Below are 18731 nucleotides of genomic sequence, written 5' to 3'. Positions count from 1 at the left end.
GGATTTCTAGGAATGTGGAAATGAAAGGACGATGGAAATCGTCAACTGGGTTGTAGTAGCCCTGCTGCGTCACTATGTCTCTGCTGTGACCTAAGTCATGTTTAAATTCTGAGGGGGGAAAGGGATGGAGGAACCAAGACCTGTCTTCTTTTATTTGGTTTTTAGAGATCCCCAAATAATTCAAACTCCAACCAGAAACTCTGCCTTTTATGGTCATTTCTGAAGTCCTAATTTGGCCTCACATACAAGCCATCTTCTCTAGCCCAGGAAATCCATCCCATGGCCATGCTCCTGCCCACGCTATGCCAGAGCACCTTTCATTCCTGACCAGAAGTCGCCCCGAGGCAAATCCTCCCTTAAAATTGCCACCAGTGATAGGGAAGTATTTTAGTTTGAAGGAAGGAGGAATCTAGACTGTGATTCTCAACTTTTGGGGGCTTGTGGCATTCACTTTCCTGTTACTTGATGAATGTGCCGCCTGTCTCTTAAATGTGCTTGTTTCATGCATTTTTTAAATGGAAGAAAATTAAAACTGAGTCAGTTTTAGAGAACCCCAAAATATCTCTCGTATAGGAGACACCAAGGAGTATGGCCAGTCGAGACTGACAACTGGGGCCAAGCAGAAGAATGGGTCTGATAGTTAATTGCAAGGTTCACTTTTAAATGCAGCCCATACAAAGTTTAAAAATGTACCCAGGGTTGCTCGGTAAGTCAAACATAGAATTACCATATGACCCAACAATTCTTCTCTAACGTATATATCCAAAAGAGTTGAAAAACAGGAGTTTAAACAAAAATTTGCCCATGAATATTCATCACAGCATTATTTGCAATAGCAGCAAAAATGTAGTAATGACCCATCAACTGTTTGATGAATGAATAAACAAACTGTGGTATATCCACACAATGCAACATTAGTCAAACTATAAACAACAATGAAGCACTAATAAATACATACTGCAACTGGGATGATCCTTGAAAACATTATGCTAAGAGATAGAAGCCAGACATAAAAGGTCACATATTGTATCTATTTATATGAAATATCTAGAATGGGCAAACACAGAGACAGGAAGCAGATTAGTGGTTGCCAGGGGTTAGTGGGGAGTTATTGTTTAATGGGTCCAGGATTCATCACTTTTGGGTTGATGAAAACGTTTTGGAGCTAGATAGTAGTGATGATTGCATAACATTATGTACTAAATACCACTAAACTGTACACTTAAAAATGGTTAAAATGGTGCATTTTATGTTATGTCTTTTACCACAATTAAACAAAACAAAGCACCTGCCCAGGCTTTTGTGCTCTATCGAATGCTATTTCTCAGCCTTTCCTCTAACAGAGGGAAGAATCCAAATGAAATAACCGTCACCACACAACAAAAATCCTTACTAAAAAGGATTTAGATCTTGGATAGGACAGGTAGGCGGGTGGCGTCTACCTGATTTTCAAAATCTCTCTGAGTAAACGCTCCACTTTGCTCTAGATTGCTCCAGGTTTATGACTCTCCCAGCTGCCTTGGTCTGGCTCCAGGACAAACAAGAGTCAGGTGGACCCTGCCTTCCAGGCCAACTTTTAGAGCAAGGGTCACAGCTGATCTCTGAGGTCCCGGGTAACCTCAGAAGCCCACGTTCTTATTTCCCACAGTCTGCTTCTAAATATTCTTTACATTCCAGCATTGTACCTTAAAGAGAAAAGGAAAAAAAAATTATCTCTCTTAAATTTCATGTACCTTTTCACATACACAGAATCTTTTCTGTACCCTAAGTGGAATGTAGATGGCATGTTACTTTCTTTCTTTTTTTCCCCCCAAGCAAAATCCACACCTTCCCCAAGTTGATTTCAGACCAGACTGAGCACTTAGGTAAGACTACAGAAATAGCTCCTAGCAACATCCTTGTTAAAATGGTGGGACTCTTTCATCTCCTCCATGAATTTATTTCTGCTTGCCCAGCCCTCCCATTCAACCCTGGACTTTTCCTCCCAGCCCGTGCAAACACCTCATTCTTTCAACTCTCTTGTCTCTGAGCTGCTCGGGTCAGCCTTTCCTGCCCCATACCCACGTCCATTGTGCGGGTCTCAGGAATTAATCCTGGGTCTGGTTCTTTGTGAACAGGAGCCAGGCCCTCCCCCTGTACCTTGCTGGTACTCAAAACCTCCCTACATCAATCAACCTGCCTTTCTCCAGCAAAGAACCCTTGAGTATTGCCTCATTGAAGGAAACTCTTTCCCTAAGCCCTCCCTCCCATTGCTCCTCCCGGGGGAGCGTGCATCTTAGCAGGCTTTCTTGATCTGAAGGTGTGTGCAGGTACAATCTACTGCGCCCTAGGGCTATCTCCCGAGATCTCACCCAGCACCTTCACCACCTGCTTCCTTTCCATCCCTTGCCTGTCCCAACGGCTCCAGCATCCAGCTCACACCCACAATGTCCAGTTTTGTGTCCCTTTATCTTGTCCCACTCCATGCATTGTTTGGTCATTCATTCACTCACCCAATAAACATTTATTGAGCGCCCACTCTGTGCTGAGCCCTGAGTCACATACTGCGGCACAAAGATGAGTCAGATGTGGTCGCCCTGGGAGCGGACGTGGTCATGCAGCCATGTCAGCAGTCGAGACACTGAATACCCCTGTGCCAGCTGGTCCCTAGCCACTGCCCTGAGTACCCTCAGGCTGCTCTGGGCCCTCCCCCGAGGCTTCAGTTCTCCCTGCTGTCCAGCAACGACTAGACTCATCCCAACTGCCACCTTCAGAGGGCTCACTGTCAAATGGTGGACACCTTAGAGCTGAAGACTACTCAAAAATGTTTATCTTAGGCCAGGCGTGGTGGCTCACGCCTGTAATCCTAGCACTCTGGGAGGCCGAGGCGGGCAGATTGCTCGAGGTCAGGAGTTCGAAATCAGCGTGAGTGAGACCCCGTCTCTACTAAAAATAGAAAGAAATTAATTGACCAACTAAAAATATATATATACAAAAAATTAGCCAGGCATGGTGGCACATGCCTGTAGTCCCAGCTACTTGGGAAGCTGAGGCAGAAGGATTGCTTGAGCCCAGGAGATTGAGGTTGCTGTGAGCTAGGCTGATTCCATGGCACTCACTCTAGCCTGGACAACAAAGTGAGACTCTGTCTCAAAAAAAAAAAAAAAAAAAAGTTTATCTCCTCCAGAACGTCAAACTTTGGACGCACATGTACCTACCCAGCTCCCTTTTGTTCTTCTCTGTGTCCCTTCTCCCATGCCCGCTGCACACCCTTTGTGTCTTCATGCCACCAGCCCGTCAAGTCTTCTCAACCCTCTCAAGAGGCTCACTTCTGGCCTCTCCATCCACCTTGGAGCTCTTGGTCAGCCACGTCCACATGCTTTGGTCATCCTCCTGGAACCCCTTGTGCTTTGGACCTGCATCCTTCTTGCTCGACAAGCCCCCTCCCTGGAGAACATGTCACCTGCACTTTCAATATGTGCTCTCTGAACCGATGCTCGGGAGCCCCCCACCAGGGCGGGTCACAAGGACAGGGGTCCTGAGAGTTGCATCCGTGGGCTACCAGGCTTCATTCCACTCTGCCTTCCTGCTGCTTGGCAAACGTGTCCCCACATTGTGTTGGTTTGCCATTACCACCTCTTCTTCAGCTACCCTCTTCCTTGCATCTTAAATCTCTCCCCTCTGACCTGTAAAGACACTATTATTTACCCTGCCCTGTAACAGAGACATTTGTCACTCAATGAACATTCACACATTCCCCCGAACTTCTCAGTATACTTGCAGTTAGGTGGAGCCACGTGACTTACTTGGCTAATGAGCTTTGAGTGGAAATAACCTGTCCTTTCTGGGCAGAAGCATTTAAAAACCAGTGCATGACCTTCCAGCTCTCTGTGCTTCTCTAATGAGCTGGAAGCTACTGGCTGAGGCAGTGGCCTCACGAGATGGGAGTAGTTTCCATCATTGAGTCTTGAGACAATGTGGAGAAGAGGGGCCCTGAAGAGCTGCCTGGCAGTCATAGGAATATTTGGTTTTTTATTTTATTTAATTAATTTGTTTTTTGAGACAGAGTCTCACCTTGTTGCCCAGGCTGGAGTGAGTGCCGTGGCGTCAGCCTAGCTCACAGCAACCTCAATCTCCTGGGCTCAAGTGATCCTCCTGCCTCAGCCTCCCCAGTAGCTGGGACTACAGGCATGTGCCACCATGCCCGGCTAATTTTTTCTCTATATATTAGTTGGCCAATTAATTTATTTCTATTTATAGTAGAGATGGGGTCTCGCTCTTGCTCAGGCTGCTTTCGAACTCCTGACCTTGAGCAATCTGCCCGCCTCGGCCTCCCAGAGTACTAGGATTACAGGCGTGAGCCACAGCACCTGGCCCATGTAAAACAGAAATAGATCTTTGTCACGTAAGCCACTAACATTTAGAGGCTAATTTGTTACGCAGCATAGCCCAGCGTTACCCTGACTAGTACACCCAGTAAGATAACAGCAATCGAAACACCTTCCCTTGAGCCTGTGTTCCTTCAGGTTTCCCCCCTGTTTCCCTGGTCTCTGACCCACCACTTTTCCAAATTATTCTATGCAAGGCTCCCAGTGATGTCGAGAACCTCAAATCCAACAGCACTTCCTTGGCTTCAGCTGGTCTTCCGACGGATACCATGTGATCAACTCTGTCCTTTTTCTACCCCGTCTCTGGTGCTTTCTCACCTGGGGTTTCCTCCTGCCCCTGCACTGCTCTGTTCAAAGCTGCGTTAATGGCTGTCTCTTCTTCATCCTGCCTCCTCATAGAGCCCTGCCCGAGGTCCAGCCTCGGCCCTCTCTTCTCTGTATTTTCCCTCTTGATCTCGCCCAAGCTGTGCCTTCCGTATCCCTGGCCATGCACACAACTCCCAGATCTATTTATGTTACTGTTGTCAAAGAGCTTTGGGCCAATGTGGAACACCTTGAGCTCTTCCCAGGCTCCAGGACCACGATTCCGACCAGCTGGATGTTCCCACACTTAGAACACCAAGTCCAAACCCACTTGCTAGTTCTTACCCCCCTGTCTTCCATGTTACATGGCTTCTTCATCTTACGAGTGCCTAGGTTCAACATCTGGGGTGCTATCTCCATTCACACATACATCCCGGGACTTCCCAGTTCTGGAAGATTCTATTTCTTCATACTGTCCCCCATCTCTCCCCTCTTCTACATTCCCTCTGCCACTCGGAAAGTGTTGAGCCCAGTGACTCTGAGTTACTTGGTAGCTCCTTGGCCTCATAGCTGGGGCCTTCACGTTGCGACTCTCTCAGTCCTATGTTCCCATGTCCACACCCGTCACACTCCAGGAAAACGGGTTTATTTCTTGTTCTCCAAACGTGCCTAGGGCTGTCCTTACTCTAGCCCTTGCTCAAGCTATTTCTACCACCTGGAATGCCTTCCTCCACTCCCAGCTCTCATTTCTGTCTTTCTGTTGGATCCTACCAATCTTTCAAACCTATTTTAAATGCCATTTTCTCTATAGAGATGTTCCTAATCATCTTGACATTATGTTTGCTCCCTCCTTTACAAATATAGAGTGTTTTATTTGTAAATCTTGTAGGAGTTGGAATAAAAACACTCGTCCTTTTTTTGCCACCGTCATGAGTCCATGGGACATTCTGCTCTCTGGCCTCCCAGCCAGGTTGCTCTTCTCAAAGTATTTTTAGTAACTGAGTTTGTTGTGCTCCCTTTCAGGAAGTGGGCACTTATGTTGTATTCGTGCTTTCGGTCACAGGATTAAACCTCGCTTCAAGCGGGGAGTTACCAAACAAAGCTGGGCTTTCCTGGGGCCTGTTTCTGCGAACAATTTTGGAGTTCGCAGCATTTTTTTCTGACATCCTGAGCTATACATAGCTACGAGCGAAACCTAGCTGTTTTGCATGTGCTTCGTGGCCCACCGGCCAGGTGGTTCTTCTGGAACATTCCAGCTGATCTCATCCCTGTGAACCCCTCCTCCCCCTGCGTCGTATTAGAGAGGCCCAGGCAGGTGTCTAAAAGGGAATTCAGTCCAAACTGGGACTGTCCATGTGCTAATGAGCCGCACCATTTTCTGCCTGGGGACGTGGAGCTCAGGGAGCCTGCTGGGTGGAAAATGGGCCGTCCCTCACTGACTTCAAAGCCACAACAGGTCTGGGCAGGAAGTGAAGGAGGATACTAAATCTGGAGGCTGAAATGCTGAGGGGGAAACTGGGAGCTAACTGGACAGTGGATCCCAGGGGAGAGAAGAGCGGAGACCCTGCTGGGGTGGCTGAGGCGGGGCCCTTGGGACCCGCCCCTCTGTGGGTCAGGTTTTCCATGCACAGCGAAAGGGAGGACTTGGGGATAGCATTTCCCACCACACAAGCTCATTAATGTGAAGCATTTTGTCATCTAAAGGCAGAGAGAGGCCAGCATGGACCAAAATCTTTTGCCCTCCTGTCGCCTAATAGGCCCAACTATGACCTGGAGAGCCTTCGAGAGCCCCTGAACCAAAGGGTCACACAGCAGGGTAGCAGGAAGTGAAAGGGGCTGGTGGGGGCGGTGACTGAAGAATGCTACCCCTGCCCCCAGGCCCCCACCCCCTGCTGCATCCTCAATTTTGGTCAACTGTGCCTGGCCAAACCACAGGCATCAGCAGGCCAGCTGGCTGGTGACACCTGCTTTGGTCCAGTTCTCTCCCTTCACAGACTAAGGTTCAGAGAGGTTAAGGGGCATATCTGAGGTCACACAGCCAGTTTGGGGGAGAGACAAAAACTCAAATCCAAGTCCCCTGGTGGCCATGCCATGGCTCTTTCTACTCAACTTCTCTTCTCTCAGCTTGAGGCGAGATCGAAAATGCTGGGGGACTTTCATAAAGCCTGAGGAAGGCAGGCTCCCTGTGATTTTGCAAACGCACGTAAGTGGAGCAAAGGGAACATAAATGGCTCCTATAAATATTTATGTAGAAATCTGGTAATGTGGCCTACAGAATCCGTGGAAGCTCAGAGAAAAGTTCAATCCAGGGTTGAAAAAACAATAGTTAATTTTTTTCAAAATACTCAGCAGAGTTGAAAAAAAGCGTGTTCCAAAACAAATAAGTTATGTTGACTAAGTGAACATATTTTTTATTCATTGCATTGTTTATGGCCTCACTGTTAACTCAAAGCCTTTTGTTTTTTTAAAACAAAGCTATTATTACTGTTAAAAATTCACTGTTTCTAACATAGTGAAAAAATGTTTTCAACACCCAAAGCCAAAACAGTCTCTGTTCTTAGACGAAGGACTCCTTGAGGTTTGGAGAACCAGGAAATTGTTTTCCACAAGCTAGTGGCTCTGGAACGGCAGGCATTCCCTGAGGGAGGCTTTGCCTTATCTGGAGTTGGGGGTTGGTCCCAGGTCCAGCTGAGAGGCTCAGGCCCATTCTCGAGGTCCCTTGGGAGCAGAGGAGCTGTCCCCAGCAAGCTTGGCCAGTCCGTAGTCTTTGTCAGCAAGACTTAATACCATCAAAGGACGGTGGGGCTTCAGAACAGCCTCAGAACCTTCTGGTCTTTGCAGTGGGATGACCTGAGAAATGCTAAAGTCCTTTGGGTTGTAAACCAAAGAAGGAGACTTCAGCCCTCATGAGTAAGTGGGCATGGCAGTGACCTTGAGGAGGCTGATGAAGCCAGAGATGCCTGTTCCTCCAGTCCCCCTGGTGCCACCAGAAGTTGTCCTGCCAAACACCTCGCCTTTATGCTGCTTGGTTACGTCTAGAGACCTTTCACTTTGTCTCACCCACTGGCGTTCCGTGGCTCTTGCACCCTGGCTTTGTAGGCAAAAACCCTCAACCTTTGGTGACCTGAACACCTTCCCTGAGCCAGGTGTAAGTCCTTCCTTCATCTCCATCGTCCCAGTTCTCTCCCACCTCCGGCCCCACCCCACCCCCTTCTGGTCTGCCGCTTGCTCTCTGCCCACGTCTCACAGGTGTTCCTCCCCCCTTCCCTTTCACCGGCCTTGGGCTGGGCTTGGACCTGCTCCTTCCTTTCCTCACCCCCTCTCTGCTCCCCTATTCCTGACATCTTTGTTCCCCATTCTTAACCATGCCTGAAATTAACACCCTTCCACTTGACTTCCTCAGTCTGGCCCCTTCTTTAGAACTCTTTCTTGACACGCCCACATTCTTCCTCTTCCTCCTCGAGTGTTTTGTTAATTCCCTTTTCTTCCCTGTGTGATGAGCTGGGAAAATGACAGTGATGCCCGAAGTGGCCTCAGGGCGCAATGGAAAGTCGACTGCATTTTTCAAATTGTGAGTTCCCACCCATCAGTGGGTCCAAAAGTCATTTCAGTGGATTGCAACCAACATTAAAAAGAAAAAAGGAGGCTGGGTGCGATGACTCACGCATGTAATCCTAGCACTCTGGGAGGCTGAGGCAAGAGAATCGCTTGAGCTCAGGAGTTTGAGACCAGCCTGAGCAAGAGCAAGACCCTGTCTCTATTAAAAAAAAAAAAGAGGAAAAGAAATAAAACAGAAAAGATAAGTATTGTTTTGTAACACTTTTGTTTCTCCTATTTCTATGCTTGTGCATTCCAAGTCTCAACATAAAATATATTCCTTACTGTGGGTTGCAACAAGAAGGGTTGAAAGTCCTTGCTCTAAAGCATCCAGGAAGACTCGGAAGGCTGAGAAGTCAAATAAAAATCCTAAGGCTCACCCCCCACCAGCAGACTGAATGGCCCCCTCTTGGCTAGGGGAATATCCTAAAACTAAATTGCCTGGCACAAGGATGGTCAGACCTGCCTCATCATGCCCCCCTCCCTTCTTGGGGACATCCTTTGTAACCCATTAACAGGCCTAAGGGTATGCAAGGCAAACCAGCAGGTTGGAGGCCCTCAATTTACACAACAAATGTATATCCGGTGGCTTGTCTCTGATTAACAGCTTCTTATCTCAAAACATTCCAAGCCTTTAGACAAAGCTTCAGGTCTTTAACTAATTACAAATCAAAGAATCTTTAAACCCACCTGTAACCTGTAAGCCCCTCCTCCCCGCTTTGAGATGGCCCACCTTTTTGGGCCACCAAACCAATGTATGCCTTCCACGTATTGATTTATGACTTTACCGGTAACCCCTGTCTCCCTGAAATGTATGAAACCAAACTGTAACCCAGCCACAGGGAATCCACTTGCTCAAGGCTTCTTGGGCGTGGCTCTGGGTCTTGGTCCTCAAATTTAGCTTAGAATAAATCCCTTTAAAATTATTTCATAGAGTTTGGCCTTTGTCCTGTTGACAAGTCCCCGTGTTGAAAGTACAGGGAGTGAGGGGCTCAGAGAAACGTGTGTCACTCGGGAGGCTCAGGGAGCCCAGGTTCCTTGGAGGGCTTTGCAAGCGGGCACAGTTGGGGCTCCCATTCTCTGACAGCTGGCGGAAGGAGGCTTTGTTTAGGAACTCCTTCCGATTCACACCCAGCACTCCGACTCACATTTGCATATCAATCAAAGGCTGAAATCTTGAGTGGTTATCAGGATCAAAAGAAAACGTTTAAAAGGAATTGGGCCCTTCAGATAATTTTAGAGCTACTCCATCTGCTACTTCTCCAGCCCATAAAAACAAGGCCCTGGAGACAGGTCTGATGGAATTGTCAGATGCTATAGTGCAATAAAATCTGAGTCTTGTCCCGGAGAGCTGGAGCAGGTCAAATTCCAACTCGTCCCACGCACTCAGCCTCGGGCAGGGACGGCCAGGCCTGGAGTTACTGGCAGTAAAAGGTGAGCACGTTTTCCTGGTTTCCTCGGATCAGGATGACCGGAGGTCTGAGGTGCTGGGACAGGGTCTCCAGCCAGGCCATGTACAGCGAGCTTGGGCACTTCCCCTTCCTCCCGACGGGCAACGTGCTGCAAGGTAGGAAGAAGCAGCGCAAGAGAAATCACCAAGGGACCTTCCCGCGCAGCCCGGCTCACGGTCTGCTTACCCAAGGACACCGCTCTGCTTTCCTTAAATGCATTATTCAAAATGTGCCTTCAGCCATGAAGCGTCTCTAAACAAAGCTGTGAACCCGCACAACCTCACCTCCTCCCAGCCCCAACCTCACTCGCACCCGGAAGGCACCACCTGGCTTTCTTTCCACCCCTTAAGAAACATGCCAAGCTTGCTCCTGCCTCAGGGCCTTTGCACGTGATGCTCTCTCCACCTGGGGGCTCCTTGGCATCACTCAGGTCTCTGTGAGTGCATCTCTCTCTCTGGTCACCCTCCAGAGCAGGCCACCTGTGCATCTTTCCCACGTCACCCGGTCTTTCCATCTTTGCAGCCCTTCACAATCTCAAAAGCATGTTTTGATTTACTGTCTGTCTCCCCCCTTGGATGCATGTTCACTCACGAGCAGGCGCGGGTCTGTCTTGTCCACCCCCCTGTCCCTGAGCCTGGAACACAGTCTGGTCGGGTGTTAAGTGGGGGACCCCCCTCAGGTCGCTCACAGCGTGCCAGGCCTGCCTCTCTGGCCACACACCTGCCTGCGGCCACAACGGCATGATGCATTTGCGGGATCCCCCCGAGTGTCCTTGCGCTACCTCCTGCCCTGCGTGGAAGGGCCCTTGTCCCGGCCGCGCAGTGCTGCGCAGATAGCGCGATGCCCCCGAATGCTGCTCGCCCGTGTTTGCCCGGCTATTTCAGGAAGTGACTTTTCTGCTGAAATCTTGAGAATTCCAGAAATGCACTGGGACGGCCACAGCTGCCCAGCGCTTGGCTTCTGGGGGGGGCTGCGCCTCTCGGATCCAGCCCCCAGCCCCTCGCACGGGACTCGCCTGACAGCGTTTTCCCAAAGCATTAACAGCACGGCCCTTACTTATTTCACCCGAACCTCGGGACTGGGCAGGGCTGGGCGCCGCCTCCTTCGGGAGCCGGGCAGGAGGAGGAGGCCAGCCACACTGGGGTCAGAGCCCAGGCCTGGCGTCAGAGCAGCCGAGTGTGGCGTGGCCGCGCCCTCAGCCACAGGGCCTTGGCTCGGTGCCTCCCTGCCCCTGAGCCTCGGATTTCTCTTCCCCAAAGTGAGAACACAAACGCCGGCCTCGTAGGATGTTTGTGAGCCCTACAGACGACAAAGCACGCGCAGGGCCCGTGGCTCGCACTTCCCAGCGCCAGCTGCTGTTCTCCCCACTTGTCATTATCGACTGGCACGAGAAGACCCACGGTGGTGGCAGGACTGGGACTCGAACCCAGGTCTCGGGATCTTCCCCCACCCCCCAGCTGCCTCTGCTCACTGCGACGCCCCCTCTGCTGAGAAGGCTGAGAAGGGCAACTGGAATCCCCAACAGCTGCCTCATAACTGAAATTCCAGCAACTTCACTTGGGACAACCACTGCTCCCCTTGGAAAGGCACGATCCCGAAAACTGGGGGAGGCCAGTTGGGAACAAGGACATTTCATCAAGCTACTGTCATCTTACTTCAAATGTATGTGGGGACTTTCCAGGCAATAGGGACATGGGAGTGTCAAAACCAAACTCTTCTGATTGAGCAGTGATGCCACAGGCTGAAAACGCCATCTGGGAAACACTAGGTTATTTTTAGGGACTGAATTCAGGAACTTCAAAGGGAACTGAGGGCTGCATTATCGGGGCAGGGGACACCCGCCACTCCTGCGGTGGCTTTGAGGCTTCAGCATGACGTTTCCTCCCCCAACAACGCCTGTGCACCTGTCCTGGGGACAGCTGCCTTTAAACCCAGCCCCACGCCAATCGATGACACGCTCTGGGCCGCTCACAGGCTGTGCAGGCCTTAGCTACTAATCTGTAGAAAGCCAGCCGCACAGAACAGGGGAGCTTTTTGTTCAGAACTGCGCCTCTTAGCCACACAGATAGGCAGCCTCGGACCTAACCTAGATGTGGAACGATAGCTTTGCGTCACGACCGGAGTCAGGCTTCGGGACCTGTCCCCACTTCCCACCTGTGAGAGTCTGGCCAAGTAGCTCAACTCCTCTGAGGCTGTCTCCTCATCTCCAAAACTCGGACTTGTAGAGCTTTGAAAATTCGTACAGCTCAATGCTTGAGTATCACAGAGGCCCGGTCAGTTAGCTGCCTTGTCGATTAGGACTGTTTGGCTTTGAGGAGGGAGTCTTTACAGACAAAGGAGGTGTTTGGACACAACAGGAACGGGTTGTTAGTCTGGTCAAGGGCAGGCCACTGGTTTATCAGGGTTAATCAGGGGTAGCGAGCCTAAACAGGGGCCTTCAGGCAGATAACCCCCTGATTAGGAGATTGCAAAGCACCAGGTGCTGCCTCAAACCGGCTGTAGCAAAGGGTTCAAGTGTGCTCCCTGAAACGCTAGACTATACGATTTTGTCATTTCACCAAGGCTTGGGACATTTTTTTCCTCCCCCTGAATTTCTGAGGAATGCAGGTTTCTGGGCTCTACCCCAGACCCCCATCTGGAAGGAACTGAAGAATTTGCATTTGCCACATTCCCCTGGTGGCTCCCGGGGCAAGCCTCCCCCACGCAGAGATGCCACTGCTCTGTCCTCCCAGGGGAGCTCTGTCCTCCCAGGGGAGCTCTGTCCTCCCAGGGGAGCTGGCCCAGCAGCCGGGCCCCTTTGGGCAACAGCTGTAGCTGCTGGCGTGGGGCGGGACACTGTGGGCTGGGCTGGCATCCTCTCTAAGGTGACTGGACTCATAATTACGTGCATCTGCTAATCTCACAAAAGCTGGTGGGTGGGGATTGGTTTGCCCTATGAGGTCAGGGGCTGGGGGGAGGGGTTAGGGGTGGGAAGGGACAATGTCAACAGGTGGTCACCTCCCAGGATGAAATTCCTCATCTTGTGGCCTGAGAGACAGACTCATGTTAATGGCAAATAAACTTAGAATCACAGCATGTTAGCGTGAATCTTGGAAATACTTTCGTTAAACTCTTCTTTTTATAATTAGGGAAACTGAGGCTAGAGAGACATGCAGTCACTTACCCAAGGCCATACAGTGGGCTGACAGCAGAGACAAAATGCAAGCCTGCTTCTCTGAACAGAGGGGGCACTCACCCATGTGAGTGCTGGGGCACACCCATGTGTGACACCTGGGTGACACCCGGCCTTCTCGCCTTCTCCCCGTGTCCTCACTTGGCGGAAGGAGGGAGGCAGCTCTCTGGGGCCCCTTTTTGTAAGAGCTCTAATCCCACCCATGAGAGCTCCATCTTCATGGCCCGGTCACCTCCCAAAGGCCCCACCTCCTAATACCATCACAGGGCTGGGCACACCCATGTGCACACAGCGGGTGCCACACTCTAGGAAAAGTCTGGGCAGGATGCAGTCACGTCCACTGTCTGGCCCGGACCCCCCCAGCAGTGTTGCCCGAGGAACACTGTCTGCTAGGTATTGGCCAGAGGCTTGGAGAGAAACCAGCCCCGCTCCTCATCACAGCTCTCATCAGGGAAGCACAGAGCACCTTCTCTGCACCAAAAATTATGTCCCCAAAGCCCCAGGGAGCATTGTCCTGGGCAGAGCCAGCTTCCTGGGCGTGCAGCCTGTGCAGTCAGTCGCACGGGGCCGTGTGCTCAGAAGGGTCCCATGCTTGGTCTGACGCTCTGCTGTCACCATCTTGACACTTTTTTTTTTTTTTAAATGACTCTCGTTTAAGTCACACAGGGAAGTGTCGCGAGTGTTCCTCCCAGTCGACTACACTGTGAATGATATCACCGCCTGAGAAGTGAACACACCGAGCAATCCGTCCTTCAGGAAAAGCACACGCTGGCACCGGTGGCATCTGGGGCATGGGAAGTGCCATGTCCCAGGAAAGGACTAGCCATGAATGGCCTGTCGTCAGATGAATGGCCTGTCGTCAGACGTCCGTGCTCTTACACTAATCTGCTGAAAAGAATGAGTCCCATGCTGCGTGGGATGTCAGGAGTCGTTAGGAATCTGTGTGTCCTGCTGTGTACGGACACATACGGGGAGACTGGGAGCAACAAGAACTTGGTAGGTCGCAACCATTTGCTATGGTCTGATATCTACGTCCCCCCAAAATTAAACGTGTTAAGAATCTTACCTTCAGGGTGACGGTATTAGGAGGTGGGGCCTTTGGGAGGTGACCAGGCCTTGAAGATGGAGCTCTCATGGGTGGGATTAGAGCTCTTACAAAAAGGGGCCCCAGAGAGCTGCCCCCCTCCTTCTGCCAAGTGAGGACACGGCTGAGAAGGCGAGAAGGCCGGGTGTCACCCAGGAAACGGGAGTCACCAGACACTGAATTTCCTGGTCCTTTGATCATGGTCTTCCCGGCCTCCAGAACTGAGAGAAATACATTCTGTGGTTCCTAAGCCACTTAGCATATGGTATTTTGTTACAGCGGCCTGCATGGATTAATCCCTAAACTCCACTTGCGTGTGTGGAATATAATCTGAGTGTCGCCTAAGCATGTTTCGCACAGCCTGAGCCACTTTCTGCTGACCAAACTCCGGAAGCAAACATTTTACCTCTGTCTTGCCAATGAAGAGTGAGTGACGCTGGCGCCTCTTGGGTCCTCATGGACCTCTTCAGACAAGACTGGAGGTCCAGAGACCTTGCAGGCCACGTGTCCAGACTGGCTGCTTAGCTCCCACCATCCGGCACTACCAGGGACGGGGTGGGGGGCAGGGGGTCCTCAGGCTTTATCTATTTATCTGCTCAGACCTATTGGCCGTTTTGATCTTCTCAAAGGGGGCCTTACAAAGCCTAAAAGGGACGTTGCTGGCACTCTATTGAAAGAGGGTATTGCAGATACAATGGTGGGGCATTTGTGTAACTTGTACAATACTTAGGCAACTAAAGTGCTGGAAAAAATAGGGTTTTAGTTGCTTTTATCACCCTCAATGGGCAACTTGGTCTGAGGGCCCTTCCCACAAATCCACGTCCTTACATCCTGGCACCTGCAGTCCAGGTTGGATGGTGGCAAGTCTGGGAACAGGCCGTATCCCCGCACACACCCCAGGAACAGTGTGTGGTGCCAGGTTCGGGGCCTCCTGTCCAGAGAGAGGCAAGCTGGCTGAGTCCCTTCCTGCTCACGATGCCATATCTGTGCTTGCTCGCCAAGGCAGAAGGCGTTTTGCAGATTTATGGAAACATTCAACTGCCTAAACCAGGTGTCCTCAAACTACAGCCCGTGGCCCGCTAAGGATATTTATCCTATCCGGCCATCTGGGTGTTTTTGCTGCCGCTGCCTGTCCTACTTAGCAGCCGACTCGTCCCGGGCCCACAGTGTGCACTCTCCAACGGTCTGAGGGACAGTGAACTGGCCCCCTGTTTAAAAAGTTCGAGGACCCCTGGCCTAAACGTTGAAAACCAATATGCTAAAGTTTTCTGCCCGCATCATCTGTCTATGACAGTTACCACCTGTGATCAATTGTGTTCGGCCCCTGCTCCCTCCTCCCTCCCACCACCCTAAGATTTTAAGAAAATGAATTCCATACACCCCACACGAGAATGTAAGGAGATTGCTTTGAAAAGGAGGACTACATCTTGACATTCTTAGTAATTTGTGAGCAAGGGCCCCCACGTTTTCGTTTTATCCCAGGCTCTGCAAATGGTGTGGTCAGTCCTGGATTCAGGGTATGAGCAAACAGGTTCAGCAGGCTTCTGGGCCGTCCTGCGAAATTTCCAGGCGGTTGGCCCCGCTGAACATAAGCAAGGTCAGCTACTTGCCTTGGCGAGGACTCCTCCCCCCCTGAGCCGAGGACCCAGAGGGCTTGGCTGACCGAGTCCTCCCTATGGCCTCAGAGAGAGCAGAGCCACACTGAGACCCTCTCTGTGCCACTGTCCCCTCCCGCCCTGTCTCCTGCGTGCTCAGCCCTGGCTAACACCCACTGCGGTGGCTCAGAACCGGACAGGGCTCCATAGGAACAGCTGGGCGTGGGGCAGGCCTCTGTCTCAGTCGCCCGGGCTTGGCACCAACCTCATTTGGGGATGGCCGATGGCCAGAGCGCTAGACAACCCCTGAGCAACCAGGAATCGATTTCCTTCTGGAATGAGCCGGGCTCCCCCTATGCCATGCGGATTTGGGCAGGAAAAGTTGGCCAACAGGAGGAAGCAGTGGGCAGAGGTGACCGCTGACGCCCGGGACGCACGGCCCTACACCTCTGCCAGCTGGCGCTCAGCCGTGGGCACACACAGCCCGGGCTGTGTTTACCGGAGTTTTGGGCCCTTCTGCCTCCCAGGGGAGAGCTCGGGCCCTCAGCGGTGCCCACCTGCCCAGCCCTTCCCTGACCTGAGACCCCAGACCCCCCACAGGCCCGTCCTCCTGCCGGCCGGCTACTCACATGACCACCAGGGCCGCGTCCCGGGAGTAATCCTGCAGGATCTCGTTGAGCCTCACCTGCCGCAGGGACTGGGGCGGGAAAGGCAGGTGGTCACTTCCCACGTCCTCAAGCGCCTCGCCTCCTTGCCAAGTCCTCGGGCCCCTTCTAATGTTTCCAACTGGATACGTGAATTATTATAACCCCCTGGATTATTATGGGCCTTCCCACCCCCAGGACGGAAGGAGACCCCGTGGGAATCGAGCACCAAGTCCACCTCGTCAGGAGCTCCCGGCGGACCTGCCCGCCTTCGTGAGCGTTACCCGCGGGGTACAGGGAAGGGAGGACGCTTCCCCGGGTTCAGATCGGCCCTGGAGTCACTGTCTTATCTGTGAAATGGGTGTGATGACACCCCCGGGGGCTTGGGGAGGATCCACTGAGATGACCAGGGCAAAAGCGCCAGGCCAGGGCCCGGCTCGAGGCGAAGACAAGAACTCAGAGCAGGGACAGAGGCCCCGTGTCCTCTGCAACAGAGCATGGGGCCTGCTGGGACGCCAGGCTTTATTCAGCATTTTCCAAGGGGCTTTTGGGGGCAGGGTCTGGGGCCGACAGATCAGAGAATTCCCCAAAGCTTGTGTGGGGGGGGCCGGGTCGGGGGTCTCTCTCCAATTTGTTTATAAATGGCTACACTTGGGATCTGATCGCAAATGCACACACAAATTCTAGAGACCGGGAAGCTGAGGGGAGGGGGGTTAACCTAGATCGGGGACTCGCAGCCTCCCACTGTTGGCATTTGGGACAGACGGTCCTCTGTCGTGGGCAGTGTCCCGTGCACGGTAGGATGTTCAGTGGCATCCCAGGCTACATGACAGGAGCACCCCCCACACCTGGCTGTGACAACCAAAACTGTCTCCAGAGGTTGCCAAGTGTCCCTTGGGGCAACACCGCCGTGTGGCGAACCAGTGATGCTGGGAGGAGACCTGGCGCCTGCCCCTGTCCCCAGCCCTCCTGGCGCTTGCCCACGGTGACGGGCCACACAGCCCTGTTAAGCCGTGGTCACACGTCGCCCCCACGTGCACGCACATGCACGCCCCTGTCTCAGCCCCGAGAGTCCTGAAGGGCTGTCTAGGAAGGGCGGCGTGGCTCTGGGCTGTGTCTGGGCCACAGGACAGACTACACCTCCACTCTCAGCACGCGTCTCCCAAGTCCCTTCCACGGGGCACACAGGAATGGGCAGGAGAGGGAGGACCGCTGGGGGCACTCAAGGTGGCAGGACCGGCTGTCACACCAGTACGGCATTGAGTCCGTTGAGTCCCCCCAGCCTGAGTGTCTGCCACTTGAGGAGAGCTGGGGTGGGGGTGGCGGGAAGGCGGGGCTGAGGGTCAAGGGGACACATGGGACACGCAGCCCAGCCCAGTGGGCAGCTTGGTCCCCACCCCCTCCGGCGGGGCCCGACCCTCCCCTGCACCTTGACTCTGTTCTTGTTGATCTCCTCATCCGAGATCTTCCAGGGGCAGTCACGCCTCATCTCTGCCACAGTGGCCTCGTCCTTGAAGCCATCGTTCAGGCGGAAGGGCGCGATCATGTCCTCAAACCGCTTGGTGCTGAGGATGAGAGAGCAGGGGAGGCCAGGTGAGACGCCCCCGCCCCACCTCCTGGGGACAGGTCCTGCGGGGCTGGAGGTGGGGGCCCCGGGACACGCCCGCCCTCCCCCCGCCCCCCGTTCAGCAGGTGTTCCCTGGGCACGGGTCTGTGCCAGGCTCTGGGTTACACAACAGGGAACAAGTCAGACTGCGCCCCCTCCACCACTGTCCCCACGGAGCTCATGGTCTGCTGGGCTACGAGCCAACAGGCAAACAAATATGGAGAGAACATTTTGTGAAGCTACAAACAGAGAATAACGAGGGTGGGGAGGGCCTGTCTGGGACCTGAAGGCCGTCTGTCCTGCCAAGGCCGGCTGTGCACAGGGCAGGGGTGCTGGATCGCGGAGGAGGAATGTGCAAAGGCCCTGGGGCAGAGGCAGGTCTTGCCTGGGTGAGGGGCAGCAAAGGAGCCCGGGTGGCTGGAGCAGGGTGAGCTCCAGGGAGAGAGGGAGGAGGTGAGGACAGACAGGCGAGGAGGGCTGGTGGCATAGGGCTCTGTCGTCTGCCCCGAGTGAGACAGGCAGCTGCTGTGGGGGTCTGTGCAATCCGACTTGTGTCGTTACAGGTACAGAGTCGGGGCCGGTCAGCATTCAGCTGACACCGTCTGAAGCCACAGGGATGGGCGAGCTCACCTGGGACAGGGTCAAGGGAGAGGAGAGAAGCGGGTCCTGGGACAACCCCGAGGGCGCCGACAGTGCGAGTCGGGTAAAGGGAAGGGCCAGCACGGGGCCACCAGCAGAAGGACCACCGAGGTGGCCCGTGTCCAGCACAGCTGAGAGGTGGGGACAGGTGAGGACAGAATCTGTGGATCGGGTGACGTGCAGGTCACTGGTGACGCTGGCCACGGTGGTGTCAGACAGAGGGGCAGCAGGGCCTGAGCGAGACTGGCAAGAGCTGGAGGAGGATGAGGGCAG

General features: G+C 52.9%; 1 protein-coding gene across 3 annotated transcripts in view; it reads right to left on the bottom strand.

The window, feature by feature from the left end:
- Nucleotides 1-976: 976 nt before the first annotated feature.
- SLC12A3 (solute carrier family 12 member 3) overlaps nucleotides 977-18731 on the bottom strand; it is a 44639-nt gene continuing 26884 nt past the window's right edge. For 2 of the 3 annotated variants that reach the window (XM_075995655.1, XM_012755793.2), the window contains exons 24-26: nucleotides 17643-17778; nucleotides 16199-16266; nucleotides 6838-9827 (exon numbers count right to left, since the gene is read on the bottom strand). In XM_075995655.1, coding sequence (XP_075851770.1) covers nucleotides 9686-9827; nucleotides 16199-16266; nucleotides 17643-17778 — 346 coding nt within the window. In that variant the 3' untranslated portion in view covers nucleotides 6838-9685. Of the gene's footprint in view, nucleotides 1686-6837; nucleotides 9828-16198; nucleotides 16267-17642; nucleotides 17779-18731 lie in introns of those variants that run through there. The other variant, XM_075995656.1, reaches the window with a different exon arrangement.

This window comes from Microcebus murinus, chromosome 20 (assembly GCF_040939455.1).
Source record: "Microcebus murinus isolate Inina chromosome 20, M.murinus_Inina_mat1.0, whole genome shotgun sequence".
In the NCBI taxonomy this organism is placed as follows: Eukaryota; Metazoa; Chordata; class Mammalia; order Primates; family Cheirogaleidae; genus Microcebus; species Microcebus murinus.
Note: the sequence above shows the minus strand (reverse complement) of the source record. Positions and strands in the feature narration are given on the sequence as shown.